Source organism: Pantherophis guttatus, chromosome 6, assembly GCF_059756535.1.
Source record: "Pantherophis guttatus breed Tessera chromosome 6, ASM5975653v1, whole genome shotgun sequence".
In the NCBI taxonomy this organism is placed as follows: Eukaryota; Metazoa; Chordata; class Lepidosauria; order Squamata; family Colubridae; genus Pantherophis; species Pantherophis guttatus.
This window is the reverse complement of record NC_142068.1, coordinates 33,056,040-33,081,804: the sequence shown is the minus strand read 5'-3', so window position 1 is coordinate 33,081,804 and position 25,765 is coordinate 33,056,040. Positions and strand designations below refer to the sequence as shown.

At 37.9% G+C, this 25,765-nt stretch overlaps 1 protein-coding gene and 1 long non-coding RNA gene across 5 annotated transcripts in view; one reads left to right on the top strand and one right to left on the bottom strand.

Moving 5' to 3' along the window:
- Positions 1-9,758, bottom strand: part of DOCK10 (dedicator of cytokinesis 10) — a 166,510-nt gene extending 156,752 nt beyond the window's left edge. For 2 of the 4 annotated variants that reach the window (XM_060682894.2, XM_034439393.3), the window contains exon 1: positions 9,242-9,758. In XM_060682894.2, coding sequence (XP_060538877.2) covers positions 9,242-9,397 — 156 coding nt within the window. In that variant the 5' untranslated portion in view covers positions 9,398-9,758. The remainder of the gene's footprint in view (positions 1-9,241) is intronic. The other 2 variants (XM_060682895.2, XM_087872664.1) reach the window with 1 other exon arrangement.
- On the top strand, positions 9,325-17,928 carry LOC117678369 (uncharacterized). The gene is made up of 5 exons (XR_015728609.1): positions 9,325-9,430; positions 10,181-10,294; positions 13,483-13,560; positions 15,864-15,903; positions 15,997-17,928. It is a non-coding gene; the product is annotated as an uncharacterized LOC117678369 (long non-coding RNA).
- The last annotated feature ends 7,837 nt before the right edge of the window (positions 17,929-25,765 follow it).

Here is a 25,765-nt window from a genome sequence, read left to right as displayed (position 1 = left end):
TTAAATAAAATAAAAGCTACAGTATCCCTTCAGACAAAGTGGAAATTTGGCTGTGATACAAAATCCCTAATCAGTTTATTTACCCTGATGGAGCAGGGAACCAGGATGATGAAAAATAGCCAGTTGGTGGTCTAGAAATTTAAGAAGTATTGTTGAAACAATGCTATGCACTCTTGCAATTTGTATGTCTCCATTGGAAGACATTGGAAGCAAGATAGCCATCCTGATCTCCAGCTGATATTCTAAATGGCCTGCTTTAGCACAAAACATATTAGGTTGCAGCATGGATTGAAATGTACTGGCTGCCAGTATAGGTGAAAGAGCATCAGGTATAATACTGGTCAGCAGTATTATACACTATATAAAGATCAAAATGTTAAGTGATTCCCTCTCATTTCTTGTGTTGATAGTTCCTTTGAACCAAAACATTTTATGAAACTCAATACAGCAGCATAATAGCTTGTTATATTCTGCCACGGTTTGGTATAGCATCCTCTCCTTCAACAGTTCCTAGAACAAAATTAAATTTAAGCTAGCTCAGGTGATTGCACGGAATAATTTGTCCATCTCTTCGCTTTCCACTGCAAGCCATTCTCTTTTTCTTTTCTCAGGTTTCCCTTTCTAGCAAAAGAATAAAAAACTGAAGGACAGCACAAAGATCATTTTGATGCTTTTCTGACATTTAAACAGGCCTGAAACTGTTCTAAATGTGTATAAATCAAAGGGCAAAGCATATCTATTTCAAATGTCACCCATTTGTAAAGCAATATATAGAGACTACCCAAATCAAAATGTAAAAGGAATTTTGGAGCCTAGAGTAACCCAGAGGTTCAGACATTAGTCATCTACCCACTCACTCACAGTACACTGAGATCTTTTTTGATTGTTTCTTTCTGTTCCAGGTCTTCTTTTTGTTCTTTTTCCTGTATAATTTCTCTTTCTCCCCACACTTGTTATGTTTTAATATTTAGACTGAGTTGTCTTGTTTCCTCGCTCATGTCTTTTATTCCTTTGAAAAATAAATTTATTCTCTAGAATAAGGAGTCCTGGATAAAACATAGAGATAACCGACTGAGTTGAAAAACTAAGCAATTTACGAAAAGTACATTCTTGCTTCTAGTTGGTAGTTTTGAAGTTTGGTTCCAAAATCCAGAAGTTATGTATATGTGTATAGATTTGAAATACAGTATTTTTTAAATACTGGATATATTCTTGGGAAGGTAACGTAATATGAAAATGACAAGGGCTTCTTGAAATTTATTTTGATAATGTAATCTGCTAAACCAGAAACTAGTTAAAACCAAATTGGAGAAAGAGTACTTGACTCAAAAAAGGGAAAGGCCATGTAACTGCAATTTTCAAAATTTTTGTAATGTTCGTAACAATTATTTAAGCATGAATCTGTATTGAATGGACTGAGAAACACATTTTGTATATAAAAATTCTAATTATGATTCATGATTGCATAAGGAAACATACAAGATGCATCTGATATAAGCAACACTGTTCAAACTATGATTCATTACATTGCTAAGGATTGTGTAGATAGGTTATAAGTCACTGGTAAAGTCGCTTTCCTTGTTCGTTACAAACAGACTGTTGAGATGAGTGTTCAAGTATAGTTCTGCCACAAGGTTCAATGCAAGAGACAACAATCTTCTATTAGAAACATATGGACAAGAGCAAATCAGGCATTATATTCCACATGCTTACATGCTCTAAATGTAACCTCCTGTAGACTTGAATGACACGTAGTACAGATTGTCCTTGATGTACAACTGTAATGGAATCTGTCATTGTGGTCATAAGACACAATGGTAATAAAACAGGGTGGTCATGTGACCAACATAATTTTACAATTATTTTTGTGAGAGACATTAAAGAAATGCTGCGGTCATAAAAAAACCAAATGGTTCACTGTGGGCGCTGTTTTGCCAAAACCAGAATTAAATGCTAGATTTTGGCAAAATAATCATTAAAAATGTGGTTACATAACCACAGGATGCTGCAAATGGCCATTAATGGAGTCTGGAGTAATGGAATCACATGACCAGAGAGGATGCCCAGACGATTGTAACTTTGGAACAGGTTTGTAAATCGAGGATCATCTGCTCACAGATTAATTGATTTAACAAAGATCATCTACAACTGCTGCTGGCTGGGGGATTCTGGCAGTTGAAGTCCACCCATCTTCAAGCTACCAAGGTTGAAAAACACTGATCTACAATCAATGCTCTGTATGTAATGCTATACAAAGTTAAGTATGAATAAGTCAAATTGAACACAGTAAAACAGTTTAGTTCAGAAAATTCTTTATGTCACTTCCTTAATAAAGAAGTAAATATTCTGGGATAAGTGTGGGACTACACTTAGCATTAGATAGGGCAAAGGATTCAATGAATGAGGCATTAATTCAAAGTAGTCACGGTCATATGTACACGGGAGAACAGGATTTTCTTTTTCTTTCAATTATTTTCCTTGGTTTTATAAAGAAGCAGGCAGGTTAACCTATGTTAAACCTGTGTTAGTAATTTTAGTGTAAATACTAATTGATTCATTATTTCAAGACAATGGGGTCTCTTACTGATTCTGGTCTGTAATAGCTACATATTATTCTGTTGCTATAAAAAAAATCAGGCTGCAATTACTTAATATGTTGAGAATCATCCGTTAAAATAAACTGGGACAGATCAGGACAGAGAACGATTGTAGGTATTGTGATCCTCCAAGGATATGGTAATGTGGGCTGAAATAGGACCATAACAGGCAGAAGGAAGTCTGATGAGCAATGCTGGGGGAAAAAAAACTGCATATTGATGCAGTTCCCTTTTTCTAAGGTAGTTTCCCCTGATGTAAGCCCAAGTAGTTAAATTCTTGGCCTGCACTTGCTGTTGGTAAACATTATATTAATGTTAAACATTAAGATCATTCAGCAGATAACCTAGTGACTGATAATTGAATAAACATAGCAGATACTATGAAGATCTGGCTAGGGAGAGATGAGGATGTCAAGTTTTCTAAAATCTGCCTTCGTTCAGTTTTGGAGCCTGCTGGAGCTGTAACTCCAACATTAGAAGAAGGATCAACTCTAATTGCACATGAAAGCCTTCTAGTAATTCTTAAAAGCTATTTCCCTTGAGCAGCTTTAGTCTTTGAATCCTTGGAAAGGGATCCAATGTAGCTCACAAATGATGGGCTTTTTGGAGGAAATTGCAGACATAGCCCAGATGGATCTAAATCTGCTCTTTATTTCAGAACCTGTAAGTCATACATAGGAAGACATTAACATCTACCCTTTACTGTGTCAGATCCCTTTCTTCTCAAACTGTGGTTCACTGACATTGAACACCTGCATGAACAGCAATGAATGATCGCAATTAACATAGCACTTGTCTTTAACAGTTTAAAGCAGTTGCAGTACAGGTAGTTCTCGACTAATTTATCAACTGCAGTGATTCATTTAACAACTGTGGCAAGGAAGTTTGTAAAATGGGGCAAAATTCATTTAACAAATGTCTCACTTAGCAACAGAAATTTTGGGCTCAATTGTGGTCGTAAGTCAAGGACTATCTGTATATCCCATTCATGTGTAAGATGTTTGTTCCCCTCAGATCCCACTAATATACTGCTGGTTTTTCTGTGTCAACATACAGTATATCATTCTATGCTTATTTATACTGAGCTGCATATCCCACTCTGAAGCTTATTCACGCCATTTGGAGTGAGCTTTTGGGAACTGTTGTGAATACTGTCCTTCATTCCCTTCATAAAACAAGCCCTTCCCAGATTCTAATATTAGTCAGATTCAGTTTTCGCAATATTTGAATTCACTTTTTTATGTGAGAAAGATGCTTGCTGCGGCATGTAGAAAAAGACAGATTTACACCAGCCTCTCCCTCTACTGTTTCCTCTGAAAACGAAAGGTAGAAGTGTGCAAGTAAGAAACTGTATACTAATGTAGAGAGGAAAGAATGAAAATCGGTATCCTTTCAGCACAAGATAAATGTATAGAAAAAGAAAATAATTCAGGTAAATTGAATCAAAGGGAAAATGTGACTCACAGATCTTAGTTGGGAAGAAACAGGTAAATGTCTAACTAGAAACCACATTAAGTTGAAGATACCTATTCTATGCATCATTGTTTTCCCTGCACATTTTAAGACACTATATCATTTTGGAGTAAATCTTTAAAGTAAATCTTTAAAAGAGTAAATCTTTTAAAGCAACTTTTCTTTCATTAGAAGGAGATCAGTGCCATCTGGTGGTCTGCCAGATTCTTTATATTTGCTTGTTTGTTTATTTATTTAAATATACCTACCTCCAAGTCTACTTTAACACAAAGTACAATTCAGAATGTAAACAATGTTCTATTGAATCCTTTTCTTCTTTCATCAGTTTGCGGTTGCTAGCTTTCCAATTTGTAACAGTCTATATCACATGTAGAAGGAAAGCTGTGTACAGGTAGTCCTTGACTTACAACAGTTCGTTTAGTATCTGTTCAAAGTTACAAGGGCACTGAAAAAAGTGACTTTTTTTTTCACACTTATGATCATTGCAGCATCCCCATGGTCAATGATAAAAATCTGGATGCTTGGCAGCTAGTTCACATTTATGATGGTTGCAGTGCAGTGGTAGGATTCAAGTAATTTAACAACCGGTTGTCTGCCCTAATGATTTCTTCCAACAACCAGTTTGCTAAACTGTTCAGAAAGTTAACGACCGGTTCTCCCAAACTGGGGTGAACTGGCTGAATCCCACCACTATTGCAGTGTCCACGGGTCATGTGATCACCTTCTGACAAGCAAAGTCAATAGAGAATCCAGATTCACTTAACAATAGCAATAGCACTTAGACTTATATACCGCTTCACAGTGCTTCACAGCCCTCTCTAAACAATTTACAGAGTCAGCATATTGCCCCCAACAATCTGAGCCCTCATTTTACCGACCTCGGAAGGATAGAAGGCTGAGTCAACCTTGAACCGGTGAGACTTGAATTGCCAAAGTGCTGGCAGCCGGAATCAGCAGAATTAGCCTGCAATGCTGCACTCTAACCACTGCGCCACCATGGCTCAGTAACAACCCTGTTACTAACTTAAAAACTGCAGTGATTCACTTAACAACTGTGGCAAGAAATGGTCAAAGTTTACTTAACAAACATCTCACTTAACAACATAAATGTTGGGCTCAATTGTGATTGTAAGTTGAACACTACCTGAATATAAAACTACAATTAAAAGATTCCCACGTCACAATTTTAAGTTCCTTCTTTTTAAACATTTGACATCTATAAATTTGCAACTATACAAAAATGCAGCTTTTTAAATATGAAGATTATTCAGCTGTTCACTGAAAATTAGATCTCAAATGCAAAAGCATCAATTATATTAAGATGGCTAATAAACTATTTCTGTTTTCAAAGGAGACAGAATGGATTATAATAAGAAATTTCTGACCCAAAGTCTTACACTGTTTCAGTCAACTTGTCGTTTTAGAAGGAGTTGGGTTGAGAATGTTCCAAAACTAGCTAGAGTTCTGAAGATCTTTGTAAAAGTATAATATTGCTTGGAAGATACCTGTAAGAATATAATATCAGTTCTTTATGTTCACAGGCTGAGTCCATTTCAGCAGTGAATGGAAAATGTGTTCTCTCATGGGAGTGGAAAGTGTTTCCATAAGCAGCACTGTAAAAGGTGTGATTCTGGCTGCAAATAACTTGCTAATGATCCCACAATTGGTTAAATGACTTTTAAGGGGCAAAAGAATGTTTTAAGCCATGCAGAAACTGAAAGCGTTCATTGTATCTCTTAACTTTCCTGAAAACTGTTTTCAAAAGTCATTCAGTCTTTATTTTGAAATGAGCAGCATAAATGAAACAGTCAAACTAATAAAATAAATGCAAGTCAGAAAGTAATATTTCAATTGACTTCCTAGATATAAATATAAAATATTGTGACAAAGCACTACTAACCTAAAGCTACAAACCTAAGAGTCATAAATCATAAGATTATTTAAAGCTAAAGCAAGCTTAAAACTAAACATTCAATGTTAAACTATAAAGAGGATGATATTGGTAACACTGACACTCTTTAAAACTGCTGCATAAAGTCAAGGGAGAAACATAAACCTCCTTGGCAGGAAGTGTACTTCAACAGAATCTTTTCTGTCCATCAGTTGATATGTTTATCTCATACAGTGAGTGAAATAATTAGATATCAATTTCCACTATTTTTAAGACAGTCTAAAGAAACTTAGTGACCTACAGTGGGTTGACATGTGATTGAAGAAAATAATTTGCATATAAAAGATATCAGTATAGTCTGAATATTTTACTATATGAAGATAAATACAATGAGATTTAAGCTCTCAATAAATCCCATAATTTAGAAGAATACAGGCAATGTATCTATAGCTCCTATGCCACATGGCACATACAGGATGCCATAATAGGGTGTTTTCTTATGTCTGCCTTCTAAAACAGCTAATGGCAAGGCTATCAGATTTCAAACGCTTACAGGTTTAAACCGAAAAGAATCGCTTCTTAGAAATATGTTTCTGGGCATGTGAGACTGATCTAATTATTTTTCCATGACCAGAACACGTTTTTGGCCTGCTTGTACCCCAGAGAGATTTTCCAAGAGAATCTGTAAGAATATAGCTTTCTATTTGGCATTGAAATTATCTTCTACTGTCAGAAGAGTCAAAATGATGGATAAAAATATTAATGTTAACCAATAAGGAAAACAACCAAGCAAACAAACACATATTGGAGTCAAACTTAATTACTCAGGCTTACTGTACTCCAGGCTTACACCTTTGAAACACTGAACTGGAATTTAGAAGATAATTCTTTAAAATGTTGACTGTGCATTGTATAAAAACTGAGAGCATATTTTGACAGAAATTAGTTTTAATGCAATAGGGATAAATAGGTGACCCTAAATTAATATTCCAATTACCAAAGATGATTTGGACTACATAAATGAGCACTTCTGTCATTGGAGTCCTGAACGGCAATTTCAAGATATTTAAATTAAAATACATTAATTTGTTCAGTTTCAAGGCCATTGGTTACTACCGGTGAATTCTGGAATACTTAGCAAACAACAGTAGTTTTGTCTTTGTATTGCTATTTCTTTATTTTACAATGTGTAAAAAATAATCATTCAACATATTGGTTACCATTTTAAGATCCTACTTCCAAGGATTATAAAATAAAATGAATCATAAAAACTGGGGAAAACCAGAATGGAACCTGATTAGGGGACTGAAGACTAAAACATATAAAGAATAGTTTCTGGAATTGGGTACATCTAGTTTAATGAAAAGAAGGACTATGGGTGACATGATAGCAGTATTCCAATATCCCACAAAGAAGAGGGAGTCAAGCTGTTCTTCAAAGCAGCTGAAGGGAAGACAAGAAGCAATGGATGGAAACTAATCAAGGAGAAAAGCAGCCTAGAACTAAGGAGAAATTTCCTGACAGAACAATTAATCAGTGGAATGACTTGCTTCCAGAAGTTGTGAATGTTCCAACACTGGAATTTTTTAAGAAGAGATTGGACAACCATTTGTCTGAAATGGTATAGGGTTTCCTGACTGAGCAGGAAGTTGGACTAGAAGACCTCCAAAGTCCCTTCTAACTCTGTTTTCTGTTATCCTAGAAAACAAGATACCAGGAGGCATTTGGGATAAGATAAATGGCATTGGATTGCTAATGAATCATTCATATGACAAATCTTGCTGCACTTTAATACAAAAAAAAATTATCACAAATATTTTTGTGGTATTGCCCGCTTAATAATGAAGTGAACTATCAAAAATTGACAGCATATATTTATTATGTCATAATATATGTAATATAATTAAATTGTATCAAGTTTTTTTTTTGTTTATTTTTCTCCAATAGATACAGAGGTTGCTGCTGAAAAGAAGTATAATGTTACAAAAGCAAAACAGAAAGAAAGAACAATGATGACTGAGGCCTTGCAAGTGCTGTGTGTGACAATGAAGGGTGACAGACCTGGGAGGCTTATTTTGTCAACTTCCAGCCCAAAGCATGATCCCAAACTAAAGGTTCTCCAACAGATGGCTCTCTACCAGGGCCGGATTTAGATGAAAAGAGGCCCTAGGCTATTCCACTTATGAGGCCCTTTCACCTATAGTGAAAGTGTAATTTTAATTTTGCTAACAATTTGAATGTAGGCCCCTCTTGATCTTGAGGCCCCCTCTTGATCTTGAGGCCCTAGGCTGAAGCCTAGTTAGCCTATAGGAAAATCCGGCCCTGCTCTCTACTCTTAAATTCAAACATCCAGCCAAGGCGAATTCATCATCTCAACTAGCAACTAGGAAGTTCCTTCTACTATGAAAACATACCTAGGATTGCACTGCAGTGTGGCTCATTTTTGAGCAACTCAAGACTGTTGACCACAGAACTGCACCTTCCTCATTCTTCCTGCTGTTAAAAACATACTGCCTAATTCTCTGTTTTTCTGAGTGTGGGTGTGTGCTGCGCACATGTGCATATTTAAATTATATTCCATAATCATCTAATAATAATTCAATAATACCCATGTTTCCCAGAAAATAAGACCCTGTCTTATATATATATATATATATATTTGAACCCTGAAATAAGCACTTGGCCTTATTGCCATGTGCTCAAAAACCAGATTGGGTTTATTATCAGGGGATGTCTTATTTTGGAGGAAACAGGGTAATACTGAGCTGTTGGCATTGTTGAAAAGAACAAGGAGGATGACTGAAGGACAATGCCTTCTCATCATCAGAGGGATGCGCCATACACCCTCTGGATTGCAGCATAGCACAGTAGTGAGAGAGCATTGGCTTTCTACACAACCCTCTAAACTCAATCCTCTGCAGGCGTGCAGCGAGAGCTGGAAATAAAACCTGCCTACCAGCTGCTAACCCGTCTTTCTGGACAGTACTGGAGAGAGCACTACTGTCATCGGTCCTGGAGGGCTTCTGTCATCGGCCGTCTCTCCAACCTGCAATGCTCCCCGTTCACAGCGACCATCCCACCACCATGACCGTGCCCAGCCTTGCGACCTCGCCCCAAGGCTGTGTAGAGGACGGCAATTGCCTGAGGGACCTTAATCCCCCTTCTCTCCCCCCCACTCCCCCCACCCCGCGCCTCCCTAACAGCGGAGTGGCGACGGATTCGTTCGGACGCTTCTTCGCGCCTTTTCCGCGCTCCCCGGAAGAGAAGAACTGGAACTCACTCTCTTGTGGAAGCGGCTGCGATTGGCGCTGCTCGTGGTGGCGGCGGCGGCGGCGTCGCCGGCAGTGGCGGTAGTAGCGGCGCTCTGGCGAAGCTCAGTTGCCATGCTCGGTCTCAGCAAGCTCCGAGTGAACCTCCGCGTCTTCTCCCCGGCCATTTGCGCCTGAGGCAGAGCCTTTTTCTTAAACGGGTGACTAAAGGCGAGACGCTGTCAGGAAGCGGAACCTGGGACTTTCACTTTTTCCCCCAGCCCAGCATGATAGCCCACCACCCCCGCAAAGGGACGGATGGGCTTGTCAAGGGGGCGGGCGGGGAGGGTGGGGGGAGGAAGGCGAGAAGCCGTTCGAGAAGTCCCGACCGCGACGGGAGCAGCAGCAGCAGCAGCAACAGGCGGCGAGGCGCTCCGGAGAGCGGCTTTGGGTGAACGACATCCGGAGCCTTCCCGCAGTTCTTGCAGAAGGCTGGGTTTGGGGCTGCGAAGAGGCTGAGCTCCGTTACCATCGCCATCTCAAGCGATCAGGGAGGGCAAAGGGGGGAGGGGGGGTTCGTCAAAGTCGACGGGGCCGTGCGCCAAATCGCAGGCAGGCGAACCAAGGAGCCCTCGCCGTTTCCAAATGCATTTTCCTTACTGCCACATATCAAGCGAGTAATAGGCTGTTCTTTCAACACCATTGCTTTGCTCGCCCTCCTCCTCCTCCTCCTCCTCCGGCTTCGTTTCAGCACTTCTAATGTGCCACAGGGGACAGATGGCGCCCACCCAGGATGTAATCTGCTGTGGGTCTGTGCTGAGCACTGAGCTTCAATGTCAAAGCCTTCTTCTGGAGGTTTCCAGACCAAGCTCTTATTTCCCAATTTGCAAAATGTTGGCAAAACTCGGGATCTCTGCTGGCATCCATCCTGTTTTCTCACTATTGTTTTTTTCCCTTCTTCTCCTATATAGCGTGTATGTGGGCCTTCCGAAGTAGTGCAAGATCGGAAGATGTGGAGAGAGCTGGCCCATAGAATCGCCAAGAATTGGACACAACTGAGTGGATAACATCATCATCATCATCATGTATGCCTTCCAGTCAGTGTTCACTTGAGATAACTGCCTGGATAAGTTCCTGAAATTCTCTTGGCAAGATTTTTTGGAAACGATTTGCCATTGCCCCTTTCCTAAAACTCAGAGGGAGTGACTGGTCCAAGGACACCCACCTGGCTTTGTGTCATAACTAGAACTCTTGACTAGAACTCGTGGTATCCTAGTTTCTAGCCTGATGCCTTAACCATTACACCAAACTGTTTTTCTGTTCAGAATAATAATTCTAATAAAGTTAAAGAAGAAAAGAGAAAAAGCCGATTGTAGTTTAATTAGACAGTCTTTTCCTGGGATCCCACCGTTGTTTCCTAGAATATTTTCTCTGTATGCCAAAATATATAAACTAAGGAATAGGAAGTACCTATTGTGCTTGAATTCTATCAATATGGGATACAAAGCAATGGAGATGTGTGAACCCATAAATGTAATATTAATTGGAATGCTTGGCACTCATACTAACTAGCAACTCATTTGTTCCCATTTTGTTCAAATCTCCATAGACATTAGAAGGAAGTACTGTTGACACTTAATCCTTGGAGGGATGAAATGTTGGTGAAGTAGATTAGGCATTTTCTTGCACAGATCCATAAAAAATAATCACTGGTAGTATATCAATAAAATAAGGTAATTAGGTAATTGTTTAATATTTAATATAATATTGTTTAATATTATCTAAATATTATTTTCTCTACCACTCTAAAGATACAAATCCCCAGAGTATTTGTAGGAGGAAAAAGGAGAATTATGTCAGTTTGGTGTAATGTTAAAGTGCAAGACTATAAACTGAGAGACTGTGAGTTCTAGTCCTGCTTTAAGCACAAAGATACCTGAATGGCCTTGAGCTAGTCCCTCTTTCTCAGCCTTAGGCAGGAAACAATGGCAGACCCTACTGAATTTTTTTTCCAAAGAAAAAAGAAATCTTTTCTTTCCAAGAAAACTTCATGCAGTCGCCAGAAGTCAAAAACTGACTTAAAGGTGTGTGTGCCCTCCCCATCCCACACACGCACATTTGTGTGCATACACACACACACAGACAGAGAGAATGAAAGGAGAATTACTGAAAAGTCTTTATTTGCATATATCCATCAGGTCTTCAGCAATAATTTTCAATTTAAGCATTTGTTTAGTGACCATGCAACGGCACTGAAAAAAGTGACTTATGACCATTTTTCACACTTGGAATCATTGCAGCCTCTTCAGTGATCAAAACTTGGCAACTGGCATGTATTTATGACTGTTGCAGTATCCTGGGATCCTATGATCACCTTTTGTGACCTGATCAATCAATGATTTACTTAATAACCATGTTACTAACCTAACAACTGCACTGATACACTTAACAACTGTGGCAAGAAAGATCATAAAGTGGGGCAAAATTCAACAATGGAAATTTTGGGCTTCATTGTGGTTGTAAGTCGAGGACTACCTGTACAATGGAAAAAGTTAAATGGGGAGGCTAGATACAATAACAATTGCATAGGTGTATCAAACATGGTATTGAAAGAGATTTCATAAATCGTTCCATCTACGTGGAGATGGAGTCAAGTACTGTTACACTGGAACGGAATATACTGTATGTTACAACCTCATTGCTAGACTTCTGTTCTCTTATAATAGGTTTCTACTAGGTAAGCTAAATTTCCTGACATCCTAATTTGTACAGCTGGAGAGTTCTTAAATCTCCACTGGAGACTTCTTCCTTCAGCTCAGGAAATTAGAAAGGGAGATATAGTTCAGGTTCAAAAGTCCAGAAAGACAGATCTTAAGAAGCTTTGTGCTTGTTCTGAAACACAAGGACTAACTATATAACTACATTAATGCACTTGGATAAGACTTGAATGAGGCATTCCCATGTAAAATTAATGAAATTATATAAAAAGCTGTCTTGGGCAAAAAAATATAGGAATGTAAAGAAAGAAAGCATACCAAATAAAAGCAGTATGTTAGCTTGTGTTAGATTTGTGGTTTGGATTTTTATAAACAATAATTGATAATTGAACCAATTACCCAGAGAAGTAGCGAGATACATTGGATGCATGTAAGCAGAGCTTAGGCAGCCTTCTGCCGTGGACTTTATATTTGGATGAATTCCTGCACTGAGTAGCGGATTGACTCAATGTCCTAAATGGTGTCTTCCATTATATTATTATTATATTCACAACAATATGAAATAACAGTTGCCAGTTATTTAGCTGGTATCAGCCTTCACATCAGGGGTGAAATCCAGCAGGTTCTGGAGAACCGGTAGCAGAAATTTTGAGCAGTTTGGAGAACCAGCAAATACCACCTCTGGCTGGCCCCAGAGTGAGATCGGAATGGAGATTTTGCAATATCCTTCCCCCAGGAAGGGGGTGGGAATGGAGATTTTGCAATATCCTTCCTCTGCCATGCCCATCAAACCACGCCCACAGAACCGGTAGTAAAAAAAATTGGATTTCACCACTGCTTCACATGCATCAAGTTCTTCCCAAGAACCTCCTAGGATGTTCTAATGTATTGGCATAGTACTGTATATTTGCAGATTAAAGCAATGTGGCTTTTTGCAATTGTCAGATGGAAATTGTATTAATGTGTAGATTTCCTAAATGCCGTCCAAGTGTGCCAATAACCATTGAGACCACCATGGCTGATTTATATCATAATCTTTCAACTTGATTTGATTTTCAGATATTTTCTGTTTTTCTCCAATTCTTTGTCTTTTACTATACTATGCTGCAGTATTTCCAAATCAATTATTCACACTTTGGCAACTGTGCTAGTGACTGTCATTGTTTATAATCAGTTTATGCAATCTTCTTACATGAGCTGAATATATGATCTCCTTTTTCTTCTGCTTCTTTGCACAATCTGCACTCTGAATCATTTGATGATTTTTTCCCCCAGTTCTGGCCTTGATTGCATTAGCTTAAATAGCTTGTTCTTGCACAGCCAAAATTATGCATTCAGTTTCCTTTTTTTAATGCCCCAGGTATAAGACAGTGCTCGGTTATCTTTATCCACTCTTCCCTGATTTTTTGTAGAAATGGACCATGTAGTGCTTTTCATTGCCAGCATTCTGTTTGTGGGTTTATTACATTATTTTGATATTCATATTTTGTTTCCTGTACATTCAGTAAACTCCAAAGTTTAATTTGCATCAATGCTTGTTCTTGTCTGTCATTTAGATAATCAACCAATGCACACTTTTCTTCATCAGATTATTTGACCTGGAGTAAACCTCTGTCTCCATTTCTGAGGAGCAGGTATGAATATCACTATGCGGACATATAATGCATAATGAATTGTCATCAATTTTCTTGGGTTTGGGTCCAAATTGTCCAGTTCAGCTTGTATCTAGTTAATAATTCCAGCACTGCTTTGTACTACAGATATTTATAGCTTAATGATGTTTCCACCATTAAATTTTGTCTTTAGCTTTTTTTAAAAAAATTTGGAAATATTATTTACTAATTATATCCTTAACTTGTCCATGCTTAATGGTAAACCTACATGTAAAATGCCCAGGTAGTTGTAGAGTCCTATTGACTCCTGATGATTTGGCCATTCAGCATTTCAATTCCATTACTATTTGTAATTTTACCCTACTATAGCATCTTTCTTTAGCCCAAATTTTACTGCCATATCTGTGCTAAATATTCTTACATTGTTTAACAATTATGGTTGTTGTCAGCCAGATGTGTTTAGACAGGATTTGGCATTTTTATCCACCTATGGAGTTGTTCCCAAGGTTCTGAGAATGGCCAATACTTTTGTTTGATGGTGTTAGAGGTATTGTTGCAGGATGTAAGCTATTACAAGTAAAGCTACTTTTTGCAATTGACTGTTGATGATTTTGTCAATGTATTATTATTATTATATTTTATATGGCCATCTACCTTACGTAAAGTGATTTTGGATTATGACTGTAGCCGCTTCTCAGAAGTTGCTAAATTTATTGTTATTATTTATTAATTCATATCCCTCCTACCCAGGACAAAGATTCTGCACTTAAATATAAATGTCATTTTTCCCAAATACGTGTTGGTTATATATACTGCTCAAAAAAATAAAGGGAACACAAGCAGAAGACATCCGAGATCTAAATGAATGAAATAGCCTTATTAAATACTCTGTTCTTTACATACAGTAGTTTATACACTGCTCAAACAACTAAAGGGAACACAAAACTACTTTATGTAATGAACAAAGTATTTAATAAGGCTATTTCATTCATTCAGATCTCGGATGTCTTCTGCTTGTGTTCCCTTTATTTTTTTGAGCAGTATATAAGATATTGTTATAATTGTTAGCTTTTCCTTCTTTCAACTAAACCTCTCTTGGTGGAAGAAGCAACCGTTCCATAAAAATTCAGCGTTCTTAAAATAAATTGATGAATAAAATAAATTTCTATCAAAAAAAATTCCTTCTGTTTGATCCTTTTAACAAATCTGTCAGTTTTTCTTTTTTTGCAAGAACCTTCTGTGAATAATACCAAAGATGAAAAAAAATGACCACAATGTAGAACATGTTGTTTCGTAATGTTCAGATAGTGCCATCTGTGATCAGACCATTTGGTATGCTTTTTCATAGGAAAGACTGTACTCTTTTCCTTCAGTGTAAGCTAATGGAACAATGTGTTCTCGTTCCATGTATCAGACCATTATCAGTTTCTATTTTCTGTCATTTATATTAAAAATCTAGATGGAATGTTCTGTTGTTGCACTGTCTTTCTTGCTTCCTTTGAGGCTCTGGTTGACCAAAAGGACCAGGAAGACCAATAGTAGTACATGAATAATATTGCTATCATGGCAACCATATTGTTGTAGCAGGTCCAGTGGTGTGGTTCAGCTGGTTCGCACCAGTTCAAGCGAATAGGTTGTTAAATTACACCACCATCCCGCTATCAAAGTGGATCTTGGGCACTGCAATATGCTGCAATGGAGAAATGGGCAACGGAGCGCCCAGCACAAGGGAAGGAGAAGGACACTTTCCCTTTCTTCTCCCTGCTCTTCCTCCTTCCCTTATGCCTCCCACTCCCTTTTCCATTTCTCCATTTCAACGCAGAGCCAAGGATCCACTTTGATAGCTGGGGAGGTAATTTAACAACCGGTTCGCCCAGGGTCAGGTTGGCTGTCGCAGGAGGCTCATCCCGCATGTATGGTGGAGCTGGAGGACGGGGATGGGCCATGCTTCCCACGACAGCCAGCCCTACCCTGGGAGAACCACTTGTTAAATTATTTGAATATCACCACTAAGCAGGTCTAATAAATGAAGTTATATTTTGGATTCGATTCATTATTGGTTTAGGCACAAGTGGGTTTAAATTTTAGGGGATATAATATAAGTCTACATTAACAGAATCTTCCAAGTACAGTTCTCCTGCTGCCTCTTTTTACCCCCAGAGAAATTAGGGAGAGTCCCTTTCTTTGCCCACTATTCAACTGGAGACTATCTATCTCTTATTTCTCTGTCTCTGGGTCTGGTCCCCCAAGATAATTTCCACCTACCATTAAAGTTGTTCTGATTAGTGATGTATCCTGAGTGATACGGCTTTTTTCTCCTTCAGCACATCACCAGGAGAAAACAGAGCAGTTGAAGAAATGCAGGTAGGAAAGGATGGATCCGATAACATTGCAACAGTATTTCAGGACTCTGCCGAGGCTTCTTTATTTCCCTTTATCCATATATGTTATCCTTAGTTCTGGATGTGGTGACACTACTCTGATCCAGTTCCAGATCCAATTCACAACCTTGGTGTTCTTCTGGACTCTCATCTCCAGCTCGAAGAGCAAGTGGTAAGTGTGAATATGAGAGCTTTTGGACAGCTCTGGTTTGTGCACCACCTGCAACGTTTCCTGGATTATGACTCCTTGCACTCAGTTACTCAAGACTCAGTCACGTCCCGACTGGACTTCTGCAATGTGCCCTACATGGGGTTACCCTTGAAATCCATTTGGAAAGTTCAGCTGGTACAAAATGCTGTAGCAAGAGAAGTCTTTGGGCTTCTACCTCTGGAAACTTCACCGGTTATCAGTTTCCTTCTGAGTGCAGTTCAAGGTTGGATTGACAGTAGACTCCTCCCTCCTTCCTCTTGCTCTATGCTCTCCACTCACCCATTTTTTTGGTTATCTTATTGATGTATTTATTCCCATTCTGTTCCTTTGTCATTGTTTAGTTTATTGTTCCATTATTTTATTTCTGTTTACATGCCTTTCATTTCTTCTTTTTTATTGTTGTAAGCTGCCTAGATGAGCCCCTCGGCAAGATAGGCAACAAATAAATTTAATACATTTAACTTCAACTGTAACAACAAGCAAACAAACAAAATACCAATAAGGTATCTTGCTAGCTAAACATAATACATAAAGAAGAAATACATGGGAAACTGGCTACCAGTCATAAAATTATGTCTACAAGTTTTTTTAAATAAACCAAGGTTATTTGCTCTTATATGTTAAATGATAGATGGTAAAATTTTACACACATTGAAGTACTCTGGGAATAGTGATTAGTTAGGGGAAGAAAATTACTTTGTTCCAATATGTGAATGACAATATAAGATTTAAAATTAAGAGGTGGAGACGAGACCGGTACAATGGAATTAAGAGGTGTCAGATTTCTTACTCAGAAATTCTGTTTTGCCTTCAGTACCCAGCTAACTGCAGAAACTTCATATTCATCATGATTAGATAAGCTTCTTTATTACAGAAATGAAAGAAATATGAATGTAGAAAACCAGAATACCACAAAACACTGAAACCAAGTTTGTCCTTCGTTCCTTCCTTCCTTCCTTCCTTCCTTCCTTCCTTCCTTCCTTCCTTCCTTCCTTCCTTCCTTCCTTCTTTTCCAGAAGCAAATAAACCCAAGCTACAAACAATATATTTATGTTCCTTCATACCTTCCATAGCCTTGAAAACCTTACTATTTAAGGCCTAACTAGCCATAGTAATGGACTCTTTAGAGAGAGGATATGGATGTTTTCTTTTTAAAAATTTATTAATTGTGAACTTAGTCACTTCCTTCATTTTATGACTCATTTATTGTTTGAAATATTTCTAAAGAGATCTGATCAGAAGTTATTACAGACAAATACTACTTTTATAAAAATAAATTATCACAATATTAATATTCCTAATTGTTCCTCATTAACATTTTCCAGTGATGAAAATGTATCAATTACAAATAACCTTTTTTTAAAGTATTAATTTTTGATTGAATGTACTCCTGACTCCCTCTGGTGGCTAATTTCATTCATGATTCAACTAGGACAGAACAGTATATAGAGTATATTAATCATATTATAATCAAAAACTTGATTTAAAATGACATGCATAATTTCCCAAAAGAAAAGAAGTCCTTATTTTTTTCATCAAGTGTAGAACAATTGCTTGATTGAGAAATAATTCTAAACAAGGTTGTTGTATCTAGGTGATAATAATCTGGTAAAATAAAAGTTTGAAAAAGGAAGCACCCAGGGACATTTGCTCTTGATTTTTAACTGGAAGTTCTGTAATTATAATTTTGGTTTAATTATGAGTCAGCTTTCATATAAATGTTCATAGGAAAAGTCATTATACTTCAATCAATGATCAGTAAACTACATAAAATATAATTAAAAAGGAAAAACAACAGTTGCATCAGTTGTTGATTTGTTTTCAGAATATAAAATTTAGTTACCATATGGGTGATAGTTTTATATGCAATAGAATGAGGTTTACAAAATAATTATACATTCTTCCTGGGTATTAATACATCAGGGATAAAATATGATGATTACAAATGTCCCTATAGAAATTATAATATAGAGAAACACGATGAACTGTTTCTGTTTCCTGATTCTGCGCTGGCTGATATATCAAGAGATTGAGGATTTTTTTTAAAAAAAAAACTATGTTGCAAAATTCAGAGGGAAAAATATTGCACTTGGTTTAAAAAAATTATTGACTCAGTTCAAGAAAGGTAAATATTTTGCAAGTAGCAGAGTGCTCTTTGCAACCCAAATTCTGTTATTCTTTGCACGTATTTACACTTTTTCAGTAAATCTAATACTTGTATCAGGCTTATTATTATTTGTTACTGATTTGTTAAGGTTATAACAGATATTCCACTCTATTGAGCTGCCATACTATCAGTCCCCTCTACCACAAAGATCCAGCAGGAGAAGGGCAGTATGGACAACCATGGGATCTGGCAGGGTGAGAGCTGTGAACCATAAACACAAAGCTTTCGCTGTGTCCCAGCATAACAGATAAAGATATTATCAGATATTAAATTTGCTGAGTTTAATAGGGACACTAAAGCAACAGGTCAAGGTAGTTCTGATAATGATAACTCAAATAAGCAGGGGAGTGTAGTCTGAGATGAAAAACTTACTTTGGAAAGGGGAAAGTGTGAATCAGGTATTACTCATCAGTCACACAAGAAGAGCAAGGTATCCCAAAAGAGATACTAGCGACCTTCTAGTTGGTGATTCAATTGTAAGGGATGTAAATTTAGGCAAGGATATGGAGGTTATGAAAGACGTCAGGTGTCTGCCAGGTGCTACTGCCAGCAGAGACAAGAGGCGTATTTTTAAGATAGTCAAAAATGCCAGTAAGGACTGTGATGTTGATGCTATTATACATCTTGGCACAAATGATCTGTCCCAAAAAGATGTACTTTCTGTGCAGAATGATTTCCAGAGCTTGGGGTATGAACTTAGTAGGATAGGTTGTAGGTTTATTTTTTCAGAGGTTTTACCAGCATACAAGGAACGAAAAGGGAAAGGCCAGCATAGGGTGGAGTTTCATGTGTGGCTAAAGGAGTGGTGTAAAAGGGAAGGCTTTGGTTTTATTAGTCATGATATCTACAGCTGGTCCAATGAAAAACTGTACAAAAGAGATGGCTTGCATCAGGAGTGAAATGCTCCCGGTTCGGACCGGATCGCCCGATCCGGTAGCGATGGAGGCAGGTGGTTCAGAGAACCAGTAGCAAAAATCCCTGCCCACCCCCCATTGCCCAGCTGAGCTGCACAATCATCAGAGGCTTTTTTTTTTTTAAAGCATTTTTTTCTATAACCTCTTTGGCTGAAAAAAAGTAAAAAAGTAAAAAAAAAAGCCTCTGATAATCATGTGGCTCAGCTGGGATCATCAAAGGCTTTTAAAAGCATTTTTTCTACAACCTCTTCGGCCGAAGAGATTATAGAAAAAATGTTTTTAAAAGGAAAAAAAGCTTCTGCTGATCAGGCAAGTCAGCTGGGATCGTCAGAGGCTTTAAAAAAAAAAAGAAAGCCTCTGCCGATCAGGCAACTCAGCTGGGATCGTCAGAGGCTTTTAAAAGCATTTTTTTACAACCTCTTCAGCCGAAGAAGTTGTAGAAAAAATGGTTTTAAAAGTAAAAAAAAAAAAAAAGTTGGCCACGCCCACTCAGTCATATTACCCACCACCTCCACCAAGCCACACCCACAGAACCGGTAGTAACAAATTTTACATTTCACCACTGGCTTGCATCCATCAAAGAAAGGGACTGAGTCACTTGGCATTAAATTCACAGATTTTCTGGATAAACATTTAAACTGAACAGTGGGCACGATGTGAACCGGTAGTAAAGGTAAGTAGAACCCTCCCTTGCCCAGTACTCTTAAACATCTTCATCAATGATTTGGACAAGGGGATAGATGGGGAACTCATTAAATTTGCAGATGACACCAAGTTAGCAGGAATAGCCAACACTCCGGAAGATACAGAAGGATCTTGACAGACTTGAACATTGGGCGCTATCTAACAAAATGAAATTCAATCGTGAAAAAAGTAAGGTTCTACATTTAGGCAAGAAAAACAAAATGCACAGGTATAGTATATGTGGTATCTCGCTCAATAGTAGTAACTGTGAGATGGATCATGGGGTCCTAGTGGACAAACATTTAAATATGAGCCAGCAGTGTGCAACAGCTGCCAAAAAAAGAGTTCTAGGCTGCATAAACAGAAGTTTAGTTTAATTTAGTTTAATGTGATTTATATGCCGCCCTATCTCCAATGGACTCAGGGCGGCTCACAACAATAAAATGCACAATTGCACATTAAAACAATATAAAATTAAAAATCCAATTTAAAACAATTTAAAATCAATTTAAAATCAATTAAGAAAACCCCCCATCAGTCCAGGCTGTAAAACAGCCAGGCCTTCAGCCAGGTTCCTTCGCGGAATGAGCGAAGGTCATCCGGAGCTCCAAAGGAAGTTGGTTCCAAAGGGTGGGTGCGCCCACAGAAAAAGCTCTCCCCCTGGCGGTCGCCAGCTGACATTGTCTGGCCGACGGCACCCTGAGGAGGCCCTATCTATGGGAGCGCACCGAGTGATTGGAGATTGTTGCTGGCTGCAGGGAGTCCGACAAATATCCCGGGCCTAGGCCATGAAGGGCTTTATAGGTGATAACCAGCATCTTGAACCTCACCCGAAGAGCAACCGGTAGCCAATGCAGGTCGCGCAGGAAGGGTGTAACATGGGAGTTTCGGGACACTCCCATCACAACCTGCGCGTCCGCATTCTGCACCAGCTGAAGCCTTCGAGTGGTTTTCAAGGGCAGCCCTAGGTAGAGAGCATTGCAGTAGTCAAGACGGGAAGTGACCAGCGCATGAGTAACGGATAGAAGGATAGAATCAAGATCACATGAAGCGTTAATACCACTTTATAATGCCTTGATAAGGCCACACTTGGAATACTGCATCCAGTTTTGGTCACCAAGATGTAAGAAAGATGTGGAGACTCTAGAAAGAGTACAGAGAAGAGCAACAAAGATGATTAAGGGACTGGAGGCTAAAACATATGAAGAATGGTTGTAGGAACTGGGTATGTCTAGTTTAATGAAAAGAAGGACCAGGGGTGACATGATAGCAGTGTTCCAATATGTCAGGGGCTGCCACAAAGAAGAGGGAGTCAAGCTATTCTCCAAAGCACCTGAGAGCAGGACAAGAAGCAATGGATGGAAACTAATCAAGGAGAGAAGCAACCTAGATCTAAAGAGAAATTTCCTGACGCTGAGAACAATTAATCAGTAGAACAACTTGGCTCCAGAAGTTGTGAATGCTCCAACACTGGAAGTTTTTAAGAAGATATTGGATAACCAGTGGTCTAGGGTTTCCTGCCTAAGCAGGGGGTTGGACTAGAAGACCTCCAAGGTCCTTTCCAACTCTGTTATTCTGTTATTCTATGTATGCTTTGAAGTGCTTTGGATATCTTATGAATACAGCATCTCTCTGCTGTTAATCAAAGCATGCAATGTCTTTTTTTTAGTGTTCTATGCAAGCTTGAAATAAAATGGTGCTGTTTTAATAATCGGACTCATTAAAGTATTGTGTCTTAAAGAATCACCTGGATTATTTAAAGCAGTGGCATTTTTTTCAGACTTTTCCAGAAGCCTGAAAAAAAATTGGTTTTTAATAAGTCACACAGAAGTGCACTGTTCACACAGCATCCAAAACATTACTAATACTTTTATAGAACATGCACAGCCCTAATTATTTTTTTTACAATTTATAATTTCAATAATTAATCTGTGAGCACAACCCCTGCTCTTAAAAATATTTTTCTTTTTATCCAAATCATAATGTTTTTGTGAAATGTATCTGATATTCATGTACAGCAATTGCTGGGAGGAAATATGAAAACCAAAATGCCAAGGATAAAAGTTGATGTTCTGTAGAATTAGTATTAATTCTATATATCTTCTAGAATACAGTCAGTCAAGAGGGAGAGGAGTGAGAGGTGTGTTGTATAGGCAGACATTTGAGTATGGGAATAGAAAATTAAGCATCGGTATAACTGGCACTTTGGCCAGTAGTTGCTGCATAGTTTTGGCATAGGATATGCTATTTTGCAAAGCCAGAGTTCTGTTTCCTAAGTAAATTTGTCTTCTTATAATGCTGTTCCTTTCACTTAGGTATATATGTCTGAACAAAAATAATAACTTTTTTGGTAGAAGTTCATTATGATAAACCAAGGCAGGCATATTTTGAAGCAAAATGGTGGTGAAGCTTTTATTTGTTGCTTCTCATTAAGTTCATAGAAGTTTTTGCACTTTTAATATAGTTTTTGACTCATATAAGGGAATTGAATTTTATTAGTTAATTATTCAGTGATTTTAACCAGGTATGTAGATTGCTTCTGGATCTGAAGTCATCTGTTAATATTTTGAATATTTTTAAATGTTTCATATGTTTTTGCTAAGTGTATATTTTCTTTTTTTCAATCTAATTCTTCCCTGAAGAAATGACATTATCCCTGACCATCTAACTAGTCCTGGATTAGTTAGTACTTGCATAGAATATCAAGATTGTATCACGAGTGGGAAATTAAAAATAATGCTAGAAGGAGGCAAGGCCAAAAAACCTGCATGGCTATGTTTATGAAATCACCCAGGCCTGCCTTGATGGAGGATTATTTCTTTAATACAATTGTAATCTGTAATCTTAATTCTAAATTTCATTTTTTAAAAACCTAGACAGCCATGTTTACCATCTCAGCTTGCACACTTACCACAAACTACTACTCAATGTCATTTGTTTTCAAAGCATTACTTTCCAGTTTAAAATCATTTCCTGATAGATTTTTAATACATTAAAGTTGTAACAGTAGACCCTGGCACAGGACAGCCATTGATGATATTAATGATTAAATACTGTATTCTTAAATAAATCTCTGTATCAGAGTAGTGCCAAAGTATTTGTATGCTGTACCTTTCTCAGTACAGTATGTTTCTGCGTATACATTTCTTCCTCCTGATACTAATCTTCATAAGTGTTTGAGGGATCCACACACTCTGTGAAATTAGTGAATTGTTTCCACTTTAATTCAGCAAGAGCAGGTGATGGATAGCCCTTAAGGTGTCATTTGACACAGTCTCCTCCTTGGTCATTTTCTTTTGACAGCTTTAAATATGAATATGACTCTTGAGAGGAGAAATATGCTGATTAGTTAAAATGATTATATTATGAGTGCTCTGTATCCTGCTACTCCTTCCAGGTTGCTGTTACCATTTTTCTACAGTTTTTATATGCTACTGACATAAAAGAGAGCAAGAATACCAACACTGACAGAGACTTAGATTCATGGAGAGAATTCAAGACGTTTTGTTAGCAATAATAGAACAGTATATGCCCCAATGCTCACACTCTTGTCACAGATTTTTAAAAATCATTTTTGATTAAAGAAATTGCATTTAAATTATGCTATTAATGATGTAAAAGGAGCAAAAAAGGTCTTTGTTTAACAATAGTTTATTTAACATTGGCTGAATAAAATACAGTGAGGGATATCAGACAATCATATATATATACTATATATATATATAATACAAACATTATAGATTAACATCTTGTGGGAATAAGACAGGATAAAAAAAAACTATTTCCATACTTTGGAAAACAGCTGTTTCTTGGGCCCCTATTTATACGTCACTACTTTATAAATTAAATTCTGCTGTTCAGCAGCTATTGACTATAAAATGCCCTTTCCTCCTCCATGTTGTCTTATTTAATTAAGTAACGCTAATTTAGGTTGATCAATTTAAGCGGGCAAAAGAAGAAGGGGACGACAGAGAATGAGGTGGCTGAATGGAGTATCTGAAGCAGTTGGTGGCTGAATGGAGTACCTGAAGCAGTTGGTGAATGGACTCCAGAGGACAGTAGAGGGCAGAAAGGCCTGGAGGAACATTGTCCATGGGTCATGATGGGTTGGACACAACTTTGCAACTAACAACAACAACTATCCATTGTATGAGACCAAATGTGAAGCAACTTTGATTGCATGTACATTAAAGGAGAGCTTAGCATTTCCTGCATAGCTGAAGTTAGAATGATACCATTATTTCTGACTGCCTGTGTAAACGTTGGTCATTGTTAACTGTATACAGTTGACTTATAACCTTGATTTATAACCATTCATTTAGCAACCATCCAAAGTTACAACCGCACTGAAAAAAGTGACTTAAAACCAGTCCTTGAATTCATGATTGTTGTAGCAACTCCACAATTACAGCATCCAAATATGGGCGCTTGGCAACTGGCATATATTTATGATGGTTGCAACATCCCAGGATCCCATGTTTGCCATTTGAGACATTGCCAGCCAGTTTTCAACAAGCAAAGTCAATTGGGAGAGTCAAATTTATTTGACAACCGTGTGATGCTCTTAACAACAGCAGTGATTTGCTTAAGAACCATGGCAAAAAGGTCATAAAGTCAAGAATGACTCACTAAACAACTGCCTTACTTAGCAACAAAAATTCTAGTCCCATTATGGCCGTACTTTGAGAATGATCTGTAATTATACTAGATTTGTTCATGCTCAATGTTTCATTCCTGAAAGTAGATTTGATTACTGAAAGGTGAAAATTGATAATTCTCAGGGGACAACTGCTTCTTTTTGGGGATTTCAGCCTAAATAATCTTGTGTATATGGCAGGTATAATATCAGATGCATATTATCTAGGAGTTTTGTGAGTGGACATTAATTCTATTCAGAAAGCCCTACATTGAGGAAAACCAGCCTAAAGAATTGATTTGTGAAGATTCTTTTAAAGTTTTAGTTCTTTGTTTTGTTCCCTTGAAACTATCAAGAAGTTTAGGTCAGGAAAATCTAGGTAGTTATACTTTATAGGTTGTGTTTGCACATTATGCAAAACCTACCTTATGATATTTGTTCAATGAGCATGCTTACCCGAAAGGAAAAAAATATCATATTTTTCGGAGTATAAAATGCGCCTCAGTTTTTGGGGAGGAATATAAGAAAAATAAATTCTGCCTCTGCCTACCAGCATCCATCAGTATTCATCTGGTTAGCATCCAGTGTGTGAGAGAGTTGAGGGCTGTTTGGAAACTGAAACAGTATTTGCTGTGTAAGCAACAAGGATTGATACAGCAAGGAGCCCTAGTGAAATTGTTCTAAAGCTGCATGCTGTGCTGAACTCTGAAACTAAAACTGAAACTGAAACTTCTCTCCTCTGCTTGTGTTTTGCTTGGGTTGGAAAACTGCTTTTGGTATTGTATATTTACTTTATATTATATATATAAAGAGAAGTTATTGAATCCTGCTGAATCAGTTACTTGTGTCTGCTTTCTGGATGTGATTGCTGCTGCAAACTCAAACAGTCCTTGCAGCAAATAGTGAACAGCCAGGTCAGCTTCAGCACATTAGTGCAGCCTGATTCAGCATGAGCAGCTGATTGGCGGGTGGATCAGCCTCCCGGAATACCCCAATCAGTTGTTCCAGGCTGCAGGGATTGCCACAGACCATCGCCTTCTCTGTGCCTCACATTTTTGGCTACATTCTGAGTATAAGATACATCAAATTTTCAGTCTCTTGTAGGGGGGGAAAAGTGTGTTTTATACTCCGAAAAATACAGTATATAGTTAGAAGGTTATCGATCCTGACCTGCTCAAGGTTGATTCAGCCTTCCTTCCTTCCGAGGCCGGAATAATCAGGAACCCAGATTGT